Source organism: Spodoptera frugiperda, chromosome 18, assembly GCF_023101765.2.
Source record: "Spodoptera frugiperda isolate SF20-4 chromosome 18, AGI-APGP_CSIRO_Sfru_2.0, whole genome shotgun sequence".
In the NCBI taxonomy this organism is placed as follows: Eukaryota; Metazoa; Arthropoda; class Insecta; order Lepidoptera; family Noctuidae; genus Spodoptera; species Spodoptera frugiperda.
The window spans coordinates 4,690,224-4,709,097 of NC_064229.1; the positions used below are offsets into that span (position 1 = coordinate 4,690,224).

At 36.2% G+C, this 18,874-nt stretch overlaps 2 protein-coding genes and 1 long non-coding RNA gene across 5 annotated transcripts in view; 1 reads left to right on the forward strand and 2 right to left on the reverse strand.

Annotated features, from left to right (window-relative positions):
- LOC118278161 (DE-cadherin) overlaps window positions 1-9,285 on the reverse strand; it is a 244,394-nt gene extending 235,109 nt beyond the window's left edge. Inside the window, exon 1 of one of the 2 annotated variants that reach the window (XM_050700365.1) lies at window positions 8,756-9,285. In XM_050700365.1, coding sequence (XP_050556322.1) covers window positions 8,756-8,843 — 88 coding nt within the window. In that variant the 5' untranslated portion in view covers window positions 8,844-9,285. The remainder of the gene's footprint in view (window positions 1-8,755) is intronic. The other variant, XM_035597257.2, reaches the window with a different exon arrangement.
- Window positions 799-3,459, forward strand: LOC126911717 (uncharacterized). 2 transcript variants are annotated; one of them, XR_007706238.1, is made up of 4 exons: window positions 799-1,287; window positions 2,131-2,466; window positions 2,976-3,148; window positions 3,322-3,459. It is a non-coding gene; the product is annotated as an uncharacterized LOC126911717 (long non-coding RNA). The 2 variants fall into 2 exon arrangements; XR_007706237.1 differs by lacking the exon at window positions 3,322-3,459 and having other exon boundaries at window positions 815-1,287; window positions 2,131-2,629; window positions 2,976-3,124.
- A 298-nt stretch (window positions 9,286-9,583) lies between the features above and the next one.
- Window positions 9,584-17,778, reverse strand: LOC118278162 (spondin-2). The gene is made up of 10 exons (XM_050700367.1): window positions 17,448-17,778; window positions 16,764-16,960; window positions 16,120-16,331; window positions 15,602-15,799; window positions 14,471-14,677; window positions 13,038-13,298; window positions 12,383-12,563; window positions 11,913-11,964; window positions 11,509-11,689; window positions 9,584-9,718 (listed from the first exon to the last, which is right to left on the reverse strand). Coding segments are annotated over exons 1-10 (1,590 nt in total). The 5' UTR covers window positions 17,450-17,778; the 3' UTR covers window positions 9,584-9,619.
- Window positions 17,779-18,874: the final 1,096 nt, after the last annotated feature.

The window sequence follows — 18,874 nt, forward strand, 5'->3', positions numbered from 1 at the left end:
TTTTAGCTGACCGTTATATTCGTTAGTTGATAACAAGTTAATAAAAATAATAAGGTTTTAAGGTCAACATAGTATTTTTAGATTGACTTCAAATTCACCGTATTGATTAATTAAGCGAGTACGAAACTTAAGTTTACTAAACTAACGCTTACGTGTTATATTAGCTAAGGCTATATTTCCAAGAAATTATGTTCAGAAATACCTTTATCTATTTATATATCAGATAGCGAATAACACCTGTGTGAACTTGGCACCCGACTTTGGAAATATTGGTATTTTCAATGGTTTTTCGAAAGATTTCGATTAGTAGTGGATAGTAGTGAAGCTATTTTTGTTAGTAGTAATACCGAAAAATTAGAAAAAAATTGTAAAAAAATGTCATCACCCGAAATTAAAAAAATATGATTTTTCCGGCTGTTTCTCATAAATGAACGTTAGTAGTGGATTGTAGTGCAATTTTATTCGTTTGTAGTAAAATAGAAAAAAAAATATTAAAAAATTCGTTTCGGAGTATTTTTTTAAAACGATTTTTATTACCTAAATACTGTTTCAAGGCATATACGATTACTACAAACGTTAAAATTTACTAAAAAGGGTTCGTAGAGGTTAGTAGTAAAAGAATTTTTGATAGTAGTAAAGATACATGTTGTCTAGAAGCACTTGAGATGAGTCAAACTCGTTTCGGACCGATATTTGCTGGACAAAATCTGTTGGAAGATAAATACGACTACTAAAAACGTTGGAATTGATTAAAAAGGGTTCGTAGAGGTTAGTAGAGATTTGTAGTGAAATAATTTTCGATAGTAGTAAAGATACATGTTGTCTAGAAGCACTTGAGATGAGTCAAACTCGTTTCGGACCGATATTTGCTGGATAAAATCTGTTGGAAGATAAATTCGACTACTACAAACGTTGGAATTGATTAAAAAGGGTTCGTAGAGGTTAGTAGAGGTTTGTAGTGAAAGAATTTTCGATAGTAGTAAAGATACATGTTGACTAGAAGCACTTGAGATGAGTCAAACTCGTTTCGGACTGATATTTGCTGGATAAAATCTGTTTGAAGATAAATTCGACTACTACAAACGTTGGAATTGACTAAAAAGGGTTCGTAGAGGTTAGTAGAGGTTTGTAGTGAAAGAATTTTCGATAGTAGTAAAGATACATGTTGACTAGAAGCACTTGAGATGAGTCAAACTCGTTTCGGACCGATATTTGCTGAACAAAATCTGTTGGAAGATAAATTCGACTACTACAAACGTTGGAATTGATTAAAAAGGGTTCGTAGAGGTTTGTAGTGAAAGAATTTTCGATAGTAGTAAAGATACATGTTGACTAGAAGCACTTGAGATGAGTCAAACTCGTTTCGGACCGATATTTGCTGAACAAAATCTGTTGGAAGATAAATTCGACTACTACAAACGTTGGAATTGATTAAAAAGGGTTCGTAGAGGTTTGTAGTGAAAGAATTGTCGATAGTAGTAAAGATACATGTTGACTAGAAGCACTTGAGATGAGTCAAACTCGTTTCGGACCGATATTTGCTGAACAAAATCTGTTGGAAGATAAATTCGACTACTACAAACGTTGGAATTGATTAAAAAGGGTTCGTAGAGGTTAGTAGGGGTTTGTAGTGAAAGAATTTTGATAGTAGTAAAGATACATGTTGACTAGAAGCACTTGAGATGAGTCAAACTCGTTTCGGACCGATATTTGCAGGATAAAATCTGTTGGAAGATAAATTCGACTACTACAAACGTTGGAATTGATTAAAAAGGGTTCGTAGAGGTTGGTAGAGGTTTGTAGTGAAAGAATTTTAGATAGTAGTAAAGATACATGTTGACTAGAAGCACTTGAGATGAGTCAAACTCGTTTCGGACCGATATTTGCTGAACAAAATCTGTTGGAAGATAAATTCGACTACTACAAACGTTGGAATTGATTAAAAAGGGTTCGTAGAGGTTAGTAGGGGTTTGTAGTGAAAGAATTTTGATAGTAGTAAAGATACATGTTGACTAGAAGCACTTGAGATGAGTCAAACTCGTTTCGGACCGATATTTGCAGGATAAAATCTGTTGGAAGATAAATTCGACTGCTACAAACGTTGGAATTGATTAAAAAGGGTTCGTAGAGGTTGGTAGAGGTTTGTAGTGAAAGAATTTTCGATAGTAGTAAAGATACATGTTGACTAGAAGCACTTGAGATGAGTCAAACTCGTTTCGGACCGATATTTGCTGAACAAAATCTGTTGGAAGATAAATTCGACTACTACAAACGTTGGAATTGATTAAAAAGGGTTCGTAGAGGTTTGTAGTGAAAGAATTTTCGATAGTAGTAAAGATACATGTTGACTAGAAGCACTTGAGATGAGTCAAACTCGTTTCGGACCGATATTTGCAGGATAAAATCTGTTGGAAGATAAATTCGACTACTACAAACGTTGGAATTGATTAAAAAGGGTTCGTAGAGGTTTGTAGTGAAAGAATTTTCGATAGTAGTAAAGATACATGTTGACTAGAAGCACTTGAGATGAGTCAAACTCGTTTCGGACCGATATTTGCTGAACAAAATCTGTTGGAAGATAAATTCGACTACTACAAACGTTGGAATTGATTAAAAAGGGTTCGTAGAGGTTGGTAGAGGTTTGTAGTGAAAGAATTTTCGATAGTAGTAAAGATACATGTTGACTAGAAGCACTTGAGATGAGTCAAACTCGTTTCGGACCGATATTTGCTAAACAAAATCTGTTGGAAGATAAATTCGACTACTACAAACGTTGGAATTGATTAAAAAGGGTTCGTAGAGGTTAGTAGAGGTTTGTAGTGAAAGAATTTTCGATAGTAGTAAAGATACATGTTGACTAGAAGCACTTGAGATGAGTCAAACTCGTTTCGGACCGATATTTGCTGAACAAAATCTGTTGGAAGATAAATTCGCCTACTACAAACGTTGGAATTGATTAAAAAGGGTTCGTAGAGGTTAGTAGAGGTTTGTAGTGAAAGAATTTTCGATAGTAGTAAAGATACATGTTGACTAGAAGCACTTGAGATGAGTCAAACTCGTTTCGGACCGATATTTGCTGAACAAAATCTGTTGGAAGATAAATTCGACTACTACAAACGTTGGAATTGATTAAAAAGGGTTCGTAGAGGTTGGTAGAGGTTTGTAGTGAAAGAATTTTCGATAGTAGTAAAGATACATGTTGACTAGAAGCACTTGAGATGAGTCAAACTCGTTTCGGACCGATATTTGCTGAACAAAATCTGTTGGAAGATAAATTCGATTACTACAAACGTTGGAATTGATTAAAAAGGGTTCGTAGAGGTTAGTAGAGGTTTGTAGTGAAAGAATTTTCGATAGTAGTAAAGATACATGTTGACTAGAAGCACTTGAGATGAGTCAAACTTCTTTCGGAGCGATCGCTCGGAAACAAAGAAGTTTGACTCACCTCAAGTGCTTCTAATCGACATGTATCGTTACTACTATCAAAAATTCTTTCGCTACTAACCTCTACGAACCCTTTTTAGTAAATTTTAACGTTTGTAGTAATCGTATATGCCTTGAAACTGTATTTATGTAATAAAAATCGTTTTAAAAAAATACTCCGAAACGAATTTTTTAATATTTTTTTTTCTATTTTACTACAAACGAATTAAATTGCACTACAATCCACTACTAACGTTCATTTATGAGAAACAGCCGGAAAAATCTTTTTTTTTTAATTTCGGGGGATGACATTTTTTTACTATTTTTTTCTAATTTTTCGGTATTACTACTAACGAAAATAGCTTCACTACTATCCACTACTAATCGAAATCTTTCGAAAAACCATTGAAAATACCAATATTTCCAAAGTCGGGTGCCAAGTTCACAGAGGTGCGAATAACTACAAACACCGATTCCTTGCGGAAGGCAGTTGATTTAAAATAAACACAACACAATCAAACAGAACTAACTAAAATACATAACTAATATCACTAACATAATGAAAGCTTGCAAAACATTTCAATGTAAATATCGAGTTGAGTTTCAAGTTAAGGACTCAGTTATACCGGTTTACTAAGGAACGGTTAGAAGTACTTTAGATACTTGTAGCTGAACGAGTCGTGGGTTTGCACTCCGCTGGGACTAGCCATTGTTCTCAGTATGGCCTGAGTAACTCTATGCTAAGTCTAGTACATAATAAGTAGTTGGACCTACTTGGTCATAACCTTGTTTGTTTTGTTACACTGGCAATCAAACGACCATAGACAATATAAAAAGAAATCGGGCGCCATTTTTGTTTGCAACGAAAAAGGTTAAGTTTGTAGCTGTTTTTGGCAACTTTGGTTCTACTACCTAGATACGTGGTTTAGTGTGCGATACAGTGCGTGTTAGGTTAAATTATCAATTTTGAAATTCTCAGTAACTAGTAGAGATATTCTAATCTCCATGCCGGGTTTCACCTAGGTATAAACCTACTTAGGTATAATCTTACACCGAGGTGTAGTAGGGCTTATGTATCTACTAATCTATCAACAATTAAGGTAATATCAATATTAATAAGAGCCTGTTTCACCGCCTTAAAATTCAGGGTACCTATTTATATATTGGAGACACTATTTTGAGAATTGTCATCTATTTATAACTAATACGTATGCAACAATTTGAAAATGGCCGCCAACTAACTAAAGTAGCCAGTATATTTTAATGTCAACTTAATGAGTAACTACTTATAGAATAAGATAGCAATACTTAATATACACAATAAATATTAATTTCAATATCGAATAATGAAACCGACGGACAATTGAAACAGTCATACATAAGTTGGTAGGCAAAATTTACATTACATAGGCTTCCTCAATACGAAATACGACTGTATTAAAATATTCGTAACGAAAATAAATATTCATATACATTAAAAACCATCGCTGAATCCTGTAAAACGTAATGAAAGGATCGTTTTTCAGAATCGGACCAGTACTTACGTTGATCATACCTGTGACATCGTTAAAACCTCTGAAAGGGTTGCCACAGTAAATAAAAAAAGGTAATTTAAAAATCTAAAAAACCCGACTGCGTTTCTTTATAATATTAAAATGAAAAAACCCTAAAACAAGAAAGTCATCTTAAAATTTAAGCAGTCGGAACCCATTCTAAATATGAAAACTTTGTGACATACGGCTTGCTTTCTAGAATGGGTCCCGACTGCTTAAATTTTACGATGACTTTCTTGTTTTAGGGTTTTTTCATTTTAATATTATAAAGAAATGCAGTCGGGTTTTTTAGTTTTTTAAATTATCTTTTTTTATTTAATTTTTTTTAGTTTTATTATTTTTGTATTTTGATATATCTAGTATCACTCTCACAGTAAATACGAATCAAACGACCACTATCAAGCGGAAATCCATCGAGTCGCTCAGGCTAGAGAGTGAGAAATATTCGAATTTGGCGCCAAAAATCCGCCATTTTGTTTTTGTATTATTTTGATATATCCAGTGTCACTCTCACAGTAAATACGAATCTAACGACACCTCTCAAGTCAAAATCCATCAAGCTGTTTAGGCTAGAGAGTGAGAAATATTCGAATTTGGCGCCAAAAATCCGCCATTTTGTTTTTTTATTATTTTGATATATCCAGTGTCACTCTCACAGTAAATACGAATCTAACGACACCTCACAAGTCAAAATCCATCAAGCCGTTTAGGCTGCAGAGCGTGCCAAACAATTATACATACATACATACATACATACATACACTCGAAAAACATAACCCTCCTTCTGGCGCAGTCGGGTAAAAAAATATTCCACTAAGCTGATAATCTTGCTACAATAGTGAAGTTCCCATTTATCGTTACCTACGATGTAAATAATACAGGTACCTACGTAAAGGGTTTGTGGATACTATAGAGAGCTCAGTAAAAGATCACACGAAGGTGATTTTATAGACAAAGCCGGAATAAAAGGTTTTCCAGGCACGAATACATGGACATCTAGGTCAGACATATGAAGGGGACTTTCAGTCTCCTGGCATAGCAATTCAAAGTAACAATGGAGTCACCAGTCACTACGTACCTACAGTCTAGTCACGATCGCCTTTCACGCAGACAAATGACTTTATCGATGATCTAAGTTCCTAAGTAATGGTTGACCTCTTCATAAAACACACATTTTATTAAATAATTATCTAAAGTACCTTCTACGTAAATTGCTTGATAAACAAGAGAAATTCTTGTCTTGTCTTCCATCTTTTGAAATGACTGTTGGTCGTAGGTACCATCGTGGTTAAATCTCCGTTAGTGTAATTAGCTAGTTTCCTACTAGTCAAAATTAATACTTTTTTCGAAACGTCAAAAATTATATTTTATACGAATTTTGTATGAGACAGTGCGTTATTTATGACGTCCTTAGATTTTTACGTCAAATAGCAGATTTATTTCTAGAAAATTAGTTAAAAAATTCTAGCACTTAGAAAGGTAGATCATCAAATCTATGAATGAAAGTGTGATTATTTTACAATTATCCTATTGAAAAGTCGAAATACGTACCTAATTTATTTATGACCGAGGAAACTACCCAATTGGCACATACGTCAAATAATCCGCTAAATAAATTTTATTAATTAGAAACTAACTCGACAGGGTGAAACGGACATTTATTCTCAATTATTAAAAATATAGATAGTATAGTATTAAAGGCATGTTTCTTTTATTTTTAACGAACTGTTAATTACATGTTTTAACAATTTTTCACTAGTAAATAGCTATTAACTAATAACTGTGCGGGTTTGTACACAGATTATATCTAGGTAGGCACCTATTCACTATTGTGTCAAAAATATATGTACCTAATGTTTTCTTGAATTAAGTTGGTAAAACGTAGCTATGTATTAAATTAAACGTAATTAGCAACTAGGTAGATACCTATATAAAATAATACACTCATTAGGTTAGGTGTTTTGGATATACATAAGTAATAATATAAATATTTAATCAAATATTCAACATTAACTTGCCTGCTGAATGAGCAGCTAATGTTTTTTAACCAATTCAAAACCTTAACTTTTTTTTATGGCAACTTTATTTCAACATCTAATTTTAATTTTCGCGTTTAGTTTTTAGAATGACGAATAGGTGGATCGGTAGATAATCTACGATGGAACAAGTCACTAGCCTACTATAGTTTTAATTAACTTTTTTATACATATACCTAGATACCTAGTAGGTATTGCACAACTTCCTGAGCGCTGACTCATTTCTTTAGTCATTTTTCTGTTTTTAGAAGCAAAACTACTCGAAGAATATAGTATATACTACTTTATACAGTATCTTGTATATCGGTAGACAATTATTAGTATTTTTACTTACGATTAAGTACCTATGTTAGATAGGAATTCAATTGAAACCTTTTTTCTCGTAGATTTGCCGCCAATTTCTCGATGAATCATTAATATTTTATCTGTGGTCAACTCATGTGATTGGTCGATTAAAAGACAACCAATTGAAGATTGCGTATATAGTTAACGTAATTCGTATTGCGGTATTGATGTGGGTTGTGAAGTAAATTTTTGTTGAAATTATCTAGCATACATAACTAAGTACTAAGTATTAGGTATGCTAGATGCCTGCCATAAAAGGAAAGCCTGTGCTGGTAAGTAAACTATACTGCCTAATGCCTACCTATTAAACACTAGATGACGAAAACCATTAGTAATAGGTAGGTAGGTTACCTATTTTCATTTTATTATTCTAATCAGACTTTTATTCAATTCTCGAGTAGTTAAATGTGAGAAATGATAGTGTTCCTACACAAATTGTTGGTTAGGTTTATTTATTTATTGATAAAGATCACACGACAGTTTAGATACGTACTTACGTACCGAAATTATCTCTGCTTCTAGTTATAATTATCAATCTGTATTATTACTTGTAGCAAAGGTATCAAAGTAACCTACCTACTTAGTTACTACAGGTAAGAATTTATTGATAGGTGTGGCGGCCGGGTCTTATCGTAAAATTCCGTTATCAAACGCTTGTCAGAACCAGTCATTTTACTTAGTCACCCGACTTTTACTTAGAAAGAGGGAATAAACACATCGTTCAACAAAATCGGGGCGCGTGAGAGAACAAACCTCCTCACGCCCCAGCCGTCGCGAGAGACACTCCGGGCGTCGGGGATCGCGGGACGATCTCCGGCCACCGTAAGTGCGGGCCTGCGGGCGGCGAGTAAGGGTAGCTCACCGCCCGAACAGAGCCAGACCCGTGCGTACGGCGCGTAGCGTTCCGCGCGCGCCTCAAAGAGCCATCAGACCACCACAGATGGGGCCCAGTAGGGCTGATGCCTGATCCGGAGCTGCGGACTACCTAGCGGGTTTACCGGGGCTCCGGCTCGAAAAGCAGGAGAAGGAACGGGGTGGTTTTTAGTCAGTAAGAGTCTGACACTCCCTCTCGCCTCGCCCAAGGTGGGAGAAGTCATTGGATGATTTTCCCCCCTGAAAAAAAAAAAAAAAAAAAAAAAAAAAAATCGTTCAACAAAATGCAATGTGAAATGTGTACTTGACATCCGGGAAAATACCTAGCCGGTGTACCTACACCAGTCAAGTCCTACATCCACACCACAAGAACAAGAAAGGAGTACGAACTTGTTTGTGACGTCATTTAGGCACTCTCAATTTAAAAATTCAAAAGACGCTCCAAGAAGCGAACAAAAGGCAATAGAACAAAGCACCACGACAAACGTAGGGCTGCGTGTGCACAGGTAAGAAAGCAGTTTTTACCTTTTGTGTATTGCGCCGACGCCACCGCTAGCGAATAGAGCAACAACGCGGCGAGGATGCCCCCCTCACTCCCGCGCACGAACATCATTCTTGACTTGAGGTAATTCAACTTTTTCGTATCACTACTCCGAGCACGTCACTATAGTAAAAACTTGTCACAATCTCCTACAACGCTCTCACGAAGTTTTATAACACATAACACGCACACTATCACAGATTTCAAACGCACATCCATTTGAAAAATGTTCGTTTATCCGATAAGGTAGGTAACCGCTCAGACGTGGGACGAGGCATGCAGGTAAAACGAGTAAGCCTATTAAGTTTCAATGACTTAAAACTACTTATTTATAACGTTTTACATAGACTGATCACAATAAAACACGTTCGACACGGTAGTTCTGCACAATTTTGAATTTAGAAACTTCACATATTTTCGTAAAACAATTTCGAAGTTCGGAGCGATAACGATGCGTACGCGGGACACGACCACCCGGCGCATCGTTCGCGACTCAACTGGCGTGAAGTGAGTGAACAATCAACAAGTTGCGATCGCGCGCGACTCGCAAGGCGGGCCGTTGCGCTCGGAGCATGCGCCATCCGTGCCTATGTTCACACTTGACAAGCCCAAACAATGTTGACACTGGCGCCCCCTGCCGACCGCGCGCTGTATCACCCCGCAAATTTCCATCGTCGCCGGCCGGCCGGCAAAACTGGCCAACTGGTTATTTTCGCGCAAAAACGAGAAGACAGAATCTCTCCTCGAGCCGAACCAGTTTCCAGTACCAGTACACACCTAGTCGCTCCAGGTACAGAAATAAAATACCCGTCTATCGATGTAGCTAGCAATTTTATTATGCGTCCGTTCTAATAACAGTCGATAAAACAATCCTGGTATTCAACAGACTTAGTATCTTGATCTTCACAGTTTCTGCTCAGCGGCTGCACTTGAACACTATCTTGATACTGGAACAATGGAAGAATGTTCTAATTATTTGCAATTGAATTGAATAACTGCGGGTTATTACGAAAATTATAGCTAATTACAAGTTAGATCAGATCTTCGACTTGGCTTAAAGTGTAACAAAAATATATTTAGCTACGCCTTTAGCAACTTTACGTGTTTAGCTAATTAATGTATCATGCTATATTTCTTAAACGTTCACTTATTTCTAACCAGTAACTGGACAAGGTACCTGCCAGACCCGGGGATCAAACCTGAGACCTTGTGATCGGTGCTCTGAACTTTTTATTATATTGATTATTTTCGGGTAGGTAGTAACTAAAAACTAACTTAGAACAGAGTAAGAAAATTTGATTGATCGATTATGGACACTTATGGATAGCTTTCCTACTATCGCATACATCACATACTCGAGATGCGTAGGGTAAACTTGCCCAATTCGTACCACTTAAGGAGAACCTCAAAAATTTTGGAAATGAACAATAATACACAGTTATTTATATTATGTAATTATAATTTCACTAATGTTCTATTAGTATTTCAACAAAAAATAACATAAATCTTGTAAACTTCTGAGAAATAAACAATTTTCAAAAACTTAAAAAAAGTACGATTTAAGACCATTTATCTTAAATCGTACTAGTATATTCTTAAATCGTACTTTGAGATCCTATCATTGGTTTACAGTCTTAAAAATCACAATCTTAATAATCTTCTCCTCTTTTTCTTAATCTTAATGTACCTAGATTAATTCTTATTAATACAGCGGATGGTCTTTGCCAAATCCTGACAGTCATCGCAATAATAACATTTTGTTTTTTTAGTTGTTCCTGCACATAGCTCATGTACCCATACTTCACAATTACTGCATTTAATCATGTTTTCTTTTACGTCTTCTTGACATATTTTGCAATACCAACTGTCATTTTCATCTTGTTCTTGTTTCCTTTTTGAGGTGTTTTCGTTTTCTTTAGGCTTCTTTGATATGGTCTTCTTCTTGATTTCTTCTATTTTTATGTCGAGCTAAAATGTTGATGATGTTCTTGTTGCCCTAAAATAGTAACAAAAATAATTAGAAACAATTACTTAAATAAAAAAAAGCTAAAAAATAATCAAGTAGTTAATATTCACTGTGAAATTAAAAATTGTTTTCCTAAATCGTACCGGTACGTTTTAAGAAGTTGCTGCGAGTACGAAATAGGCACAAGTATCAAATTAATTTCAAATTGCCGCAAAAAAAACTGTCAACGAACAAGCCGGCTTTACTATGTGAAATATATTCACTAATATACGCATAAATATATAATAAACAGTTAAACAACTTATGAACGGTATACTTGGAAGACAGTTCTTGTGAAGTATGCGAAAAAATTACTCAAAAAGTAAGAAAAAACTTACCTGTTAAATATTTTTGTCGGGAGCAACATAATAGGTGTTTATTTGTCACATGGCAATATGGCCGAGTATTATTGACATTTTATGCCACCAGAGGTGCTGGTAACTATTACCCAATCCGAGATATAGACGAGGTACGATTTAGGCGCAGGTACGAATTACGCAAGTTTACCCTATCTTCCTCGCATAGCTACTTCGCGCCGGCGCGTCTTCGTAGCACAGCTTAGTATCAGTGGAAACAGTCACATAGTTTCACAGCTTAGCAATTACATCTTCGCAGCATAGCTACATATGGCACATCGCTAATGGAAAAGCGCCATAGATATATTATACCTAATATAAGGTAATATCTCTGTGTGCCCAATAAAAAAGCGTGATATTATGTTCTACAACTTACATCATATTTCTCATTATAAATGTTCTTTTCCAATGGACGTCGAGTTCTGGACCTGAAGCCAGCTCCACAATTACCATTGTTGGGATTGCAGGGAGACCAGGCACCCCATTCGCTTCTGGAACACCTATCTTCATCAGCAAAGTTCTGCTTCACCTCACCCACCACTGGTTCTTCCTGTTCCCTGAAAGATTACGTGGTTTTAGCAGTTGGTGATGACATGTCATTACTGGAGAAAGGCGTCCAAAGGAGGTTTTCTTAACCTCTTGATTAATGATCATCATCATGGATGTGATGTGATATTTGTACTGTTAAACGCTGTGGCCTTATATGTAGAGGAGGATAGTTTAGCAGTGCTAGAGCGAGTGAAACCGCGTCGTAATAGCTAGTTTGTTATAAAGACTTACTCTTCTTCCACTTCTTGCTCTTTCTCCTCAACCTGCTGTTCTTCTTCCCTTTCTGGAATAGGAAAATGGCTGATTAATTTGACTACACCATATTTGTATAGATGATTCATTGATATGAATTCTGCCACGATAGGTATCGTGTACACAGTGTAATAATATGGGAGATAATGTGGTTATATTGACGCGAACTGTAAAAGATTCATCCGGATTAAGTTTTTATGTCCTTGTATTCCATAAAGACAAAAAGAAGCCTTCATTACTTCTTGAAACGTAAGCATTCTATGGCAATATGTTTCAAAGCTGTCCCAGCAGTTTCGGAGGCAATTCAATACGAATAAACACACAAACAGAAGCGACCGATCGAGATGGAGGACCTTTATGGACGCCCTCTGCCCCATCAAGGTGACATAGGACCTTAAGTCTAGTAAGTCTGTCAAATTTTCTTCTAAGTAATATTATTTCTAACAAACCTGCAGCTTCCTCGCTACATTCAGCTCCAATCAGTGGGAACACGTCCAGTCTCCTGACCTTCAGCTTAGCGAATGGTGGTAGATCGTTCAAGTTGATCTGGTAGAAGGGAGAGTCCACGTTAAAGGAGCCCACTTCTACTCTCTCCACGTTGTCTCTTGGTGTAGACACTGTTGGTTGCGACTGGAAGAAAAATAAGAGTAAGTGTGGGAGAGCCATGCTTCGGCACGAATGGGCCGGCTCGACCGGAGTGATACCACGGCCTCACAGAAAACCGACGTGAAACAACGCTTGCGTTGTGTTTCGTTGTGTGAATGAGGTTACCGGAGGCCCAAATCCCCCCTTCCCAATCTTCTCCATCCCCGATTCCCGAACAACAACCCTTAAATTCCTAGCTCCCAAAAAGCCGGCAACGCACTTGTAACGCCTCTGGTGTTTCAAGTGTCCATGGGCGGCGGCGATTGCTTACCATCAGGTAATACGTCTGCTCGATTACCGGCTTGTTTCATAAAAAAAAAATAAGAGGAAAATGGGTCATTTGAATGGTTTTCATGAAAATAATGGTGCGATTAACAGGTTTGCAAATGGTTCACAACGTATTTATGATACCCCTGGTATTGCAGGCATCATCATAGGAAAATACGTTATATGATCTACCTCATAAGAAATCCCGTCCATGGTACCAGCATCCCATGGATACAATGGAATCTCTTCTTCTTCCAGCCAACCCTCATCAGTGCACAGCTCAAATTTGGAGGTGCCTAGAAACCAGTCAGGTGAGGGTCTCATGCCCACAGCTATGGAGAATAGATGGTGGAACCTATCGACCCTGAAGAGAGCGTGAGAAGGTTCTGACATATAAGGATGATGGCGTCTCTTTCCCCTAATGAGCGTTCTGGTGCCTGATCTTTCACCCATCTGAAACGAAGAATGAAATTTTAAAGTGAGTATGTTTTGATGGTAGATTTTAAATCGACGGGTTTACCGGGACACCGGCTCAAAGAGCAGAACAGGGGTGGTTTTTACCCAGTAAGAGTCTGACTGATGTCTCCTCGCGCCTCGTCCAAGGCGTGAGAAGACATTGGATAATTTTTCCCCCTTAAAAATATAGGCCTTGTTGAGTTCGAAGTGAATTCGATTCCTGATATAATGTTTTGTAAAACCTTAGTATTTAAATAGACTAGTTTTTATTTCATACTAGCTACATAGCTCCTTTATTCTTTTCATTCGGATGTGAAAGGATATTTTTCGAACTAGAAAAGGTCAACCAATAACGTGATCTAGTGGTTACTCATCTGACCTTTATCTCAGCAATCACGTCTGTGACTACCAGACTAGGTCAAAGAAACAGATGTTCAATCACTTTCTTACACTAAAACATTAACAAATTACATTCTAATCTAAATGTTTTTTAAATTGATGGATCCATTAAAATTTAAAATTTACCTAAAAATGTTCAGTAAGATAATAAATTATAGGATTGCTTCTACAAGCTCAATCTAAAAATGAGTATCAATTTTCAGTACAATTTTTATAGAATCATGTACCTACCAAGCATAGGTAGTATAAAATAAATCACTTATTGATTAAAATAAAATTGCCATTAAACTTTGCTGCCACTCGTAACGTAGACTTTTCTTACCTATGCGGAGGACACATTGTGACTTATGTCTAGTTATGGATACCAGTAGTACCCTTACTACTGCGGACGGCGAACAAGGGTAGCTCACCGCCCGAACAGAACCAGACCCGTGCTCAAAGAGTCATCAGACCATCACATATGGGGCCCAGCAGGGCTGATGCCTGAGCTGCGGACTACCTCGCGGGTTTACCGGGGCTCCGGCTCGAAAAGCAGGAGAAGGAACGGGGTGGTTTTTAGTCAGTATGAGTCTGACACTCCCTCTCGCCTCGCCCAAGGCGGGAGAAGTCATTGGATGATTTTCCCCCCTCAAAAAAAAACCCTAATTTTCTTATTGGCCCTATTGGCCGGTTCGAATAAACCAACCAATCAGAGCGATTACTTTAAACGTAACGCGCCGAATGGCCTGAATGCGCTCTCGTTTCGACAATAATGACCAGTGATCACTTACCTGTGATATAATTTCTCTTTCAAGTACAGAACTGTCTGCAGTTTCTGCTAGTATCTTCAATCCATCGCTGGCATTGATCCCTTGCTGCCACAGAGAGTAGTTGTACACGTGTGAACAGCCGACCATATGGCTGTAGCCATTGTCGTCTGGCTTGCTGGGGTAGTGACGGGGATGAGCCACGCGTGACCATTTCCCGTAGAAAATCACCTGCGAAATTAATTAGATAAGTAATAGAATGGACCACCCATTTTAACTTGTTCAGACTATTTCATCAGTACATAAGCTGCTTAAAATTTATATTTGATATCTGATCTAGTAATAGATCAAAGTGTAATTATAGTTAATATTAATGTTATCATTTTGTAAATATAATTCAATTTAGGAATTTAAAAATATGTATCTAGAAATCTTGGATCGAAACTAAATCAACAAGACCATTGAATGAGACTTTCTGTCTCACCTTCTATTTTTTACAGTTTTTAAATTGCCAATATGAAATGATTGAAAGCTTCAGTACCTATGCATATAGATTTAATTGAGTTAATTAATGATCAAAGTTTCACTTATTTTGTTCTTTTAACTTTGAACTTAACAAAACAGTTGAACACAACAACAGTTTCATTTTAAATGGAATCAAACTGAATGTTACTTGAAAAATACGCTCAAAGGATCCTATGTAGGTTGCCTAGGTTCACATCTAGATAAACGGAAGGTTGAGATGTATAAATGGCTTCCAATTCGTAGTACAAAGTGGCTCGTTTGGTACCTGCAACTATTGTGAATCTACATTGCACAATTACTCTGTTTTGCTCTGTCTATTTTGACAGGCACCACTGTACAAACAAAATGTGCTGTCCAATTTGGCTATGTTTTATTTATGTTCGTTAGTGCTAAATAATTTGTTAAAATATTAGTATCATTACCAAGTTTCTAAAGTATTTTGTAGGGACTAAAGACAATTAAAAATAATGGGATTTTTAAATTCGGCATGAGATTTTTAAATCTCTGTAACAAAATCCTAAGTATAACAAATCTAGTGATTGAATTACGCTGAACACAATAGGTACCTAGGCAATTTTCTTCCAAACTCAATGATTCTTTTCTCTCCTTTCTTTCTTTTTTTATACTAACCTCGTATCTGGCTTCGCTGCACAGGTTGCAATGTTTCGATGGTGGAAAGGGAGGACTGTCGAGGGCTTTGTCTGTGTTTTTATACAGCACAACAGTAAGGTTGTCTCCTGTGTACCACACTTCATCGTTCTCAGCAACCATTGCTCGGATGCGTACTGTCTGATTCTTAGAACTTTGCTTTGGAGACACCCAGTGAATCTGGTGAAGAAATATACAAATTGTTAAGGAGTTTACCATTTAACGAGATCGAAACGGGACCGCGTTCGGCGCTATGATTGGTCGGTTTATTCGCTCCGGCCAATCAGAGCGCCGACTGCGCTTTTCGTTCAACTTAAAGCAAATTCGTACTAAGGGTCCTGATGGTAAGTGACTGATCACTTTATACGCCCGTGGACGTCTGCAAAACCAAAGAAGTTGCATGCGTTACCGGCTTTTTACGGAGGTTGTTTAGCCCTCCGATTATATCCGACTTTCTTTGTGACTGTACTGATGGACTCAATTTTTGTATAGGTAAATACCTCTACGTCACTCTTGTAAGAATTATCAGCGTTTTCGACGGAACTCGAGCATCTTTCACTGTAACGAGACTTGTTAATGTCCAGGGTTTTCAACGTGCCAACGTCAATGTTCTTGTGACTGAACTCGAAGACATTATTGTCCACCTCAGGATCTTCAGCCGTTATCATGAACCATTTGAACGTTTTCTCAGGGACCGTCGTACGTATTGTCACTGAAAAATTAAGAATAGCTTTTCACAGAAACACAAACACACAAACAAATTCTATATACATACTATAACTATGTATATAACAGCTGTATATTATATATTAGCTATACATTAGTAGGTAATATAGATTAAATTATGTAATTAATTTTAATTTATCTATCTTTAATTAGTTTGCGCCTAGTAAAATTGTGCTAGCAATTTGTTTTGTATCTGCATTTAATTGCATTGTATTTTATTGTGGGTGATTTAACGTAAACCGCGTATTTCAATAATTTTGTTAGGAAAGTAACAAGTGTTACGTTTTAAACTATAAATATATACAAGAATTGAACAAACATTTAGAAAAATAAATCGCTACAACACGTTCATTAAACAGTACAACTTTTAAAACCCAATATTTTATAAATAATTATCAAAATAAATAAAGATACTTACGAACATACGTTTGGTCTGGAGAGTAGTAAGTTTTTTCAGCTCTGCCTGGAGTATTCTGTATATCCAGTCGAAATATGCCTGTGTCTTTGGAAGGCTCCAGCACCTTCGCTTGAAGAGGGGTCTGATCACATCTTCCCGGTTGCCCAGTTACATAACCACATGATACTAGTAAAACTATATAATATAGTATGTAGTACCTTGAAAAGAAGAAATAAAAATAAGAATGTAAAAAAAAATCCGAAAATTTCAAAATTAATCAGGCGATGTTACTTATGTCAAAAAATACCTATGCACATGTTAATTACAAGTATAAAACTTAAATTAAAACTTATGCATAATATAATAAATGCTAAATGCAGTATTAAAAATTTGACAAATTATAACACTGTAAAAGAAAAAAGCAACTTCAGCAAAAAAATATAATGAACTCATTAATTTGTGTCAAAGTTATAACTAAACTTAAAACATTACACACTCTATCAAATTGAAAACAATCTTGTGTATTGTTTACAAAGTCTTATATTACTTATTAACTCTCAATAACATCTGAGTCTTTCGAATAGTTTTCAAAGTCAAACTATTACAAAATTAATATAAGTTTAGTCATTACCAAACTATCAATAATTTAGACATGTTAGTATCAAAGAAAATACTTGAAAATTGGTACTCAGGCAGACTACGTACATTGCATGTGATCAAACAAGTTCGTATTTGACGAAAAAAGGCACATTAGTGCACACTATTCACTTGAAACTTTAATAACTTATCCACTGAATTTCAATCACAATTGATATTTTTGTTAGAATCCAGATAAATTGGTGCAAATTCAATTTCTCGAATCGATTAGGTTAACGCCGTCATCTGAACGCGAAACTCAAAATAAACTTAAGAAGCGTGTTGTTGGAACGGTGCCAAACTGCTAGAAATACGACATATTTCTTTTAGATGCGTTCAGAGTGGCCCGCAAACGTTTGCTTTACTTTGTTGTTACTCGGTTTGGTCACAGTGCAGACTTTATTGTGGTCTGCACTATACCCGTACGAGTGTTTTAGAGAAAACATATTGCAGAATCACCCTCGTATAAAATTATTATTATTATACTAACAGTAACATTTTGGAAATAATAAAATGGCAACACTAAAACAGTGTTTGAGTGTTGCGCTCTTTAGGTACGTTTATTTATAAAATTAATCTAGAATTAATATAAAAATCAATAGAAAATAGTATCTTTGGATAAAATAAGTATAAATTTTATTATTTTGATGTTTATGTAACGTAATTTATTTTAATTTGTGTTTTGCACCTGTTCCAATAAAACTAAAACGACTTTAGTTGTTTGTTTGTAATTAAATGCTATGAGTTTTCTTCCAGGCGTTAAAATTTTTAATCAGCGGTTTATCTCGCGATATTAAATTTAACTGTTCGGAGAAAGTTTTCCGATCCGTGAAGCGGTTTATGGGTTTAGTAAACAGGATTGAGAAGTTTTAATCAGGGAGACTATACCATTTTTATGTTGGACACGACTCGACTGTTTGTTCAGCTCCTGATGTTAGAATTAGTGATTACTAAAACGAGCCACGCATGAAAGAATGTTATTCTGTTATTCATCATCATCAGCATAAGTCTCCCAGGCCTTCCTTGCCACTAGTAGGTAACTACAACAATGAATCAATGTAAAGTTACAACCCAAACAAAATCAGGTACCGTAAGCATACCTTTACACTCACAAACTAAAAACAGAAATAAAAACCCAAAATACAAGAGCAAACTAACTGCCTCAAATTACACGTAAACTTAGACACTTAAAATAAAATACGGTACAAACATTCCGCCATCAATTTCTTTGTTAATTGAACAGTTACGAGGATTCTTCCTCTTTTCCTCCCCCTCTCAGACATTACTTCGCACTCCTCGGAATAAAGATAGAAAACTATGATACCTAATACCTATCTGATATCTGCACAGGTGCAATGTGTACTTTAATTTCTTTTTGGATCGTTCGAAAGAGAAAATATTGGTTGTATGAACGCGAAAGAGTCTGTTTGTTTGAACGCGCAAATCTTCGGAACTACTGGTTTATTTATCAAGGAAGGCCACAGTCGAGTAGTGGT

Coding starts and splice junctions, on each gene's coding strand:
- LOC118278162 (XM_050700367.1), bottom strand. Junction 15,800..16,119: donor CTTACAAGAGTGACGTAGAG/GTATTTACCTAT, acceptor TTTCTTCACCAG/ATTCACTGGGTGTCTCCAAA. Junction 14,678..15,601: donor GCAGCGAAGCCAGATACGAG/GTTAGTATAAAA, acceptor TTAATTTCGCAG/GTGATTTTCTACGGGAAATG.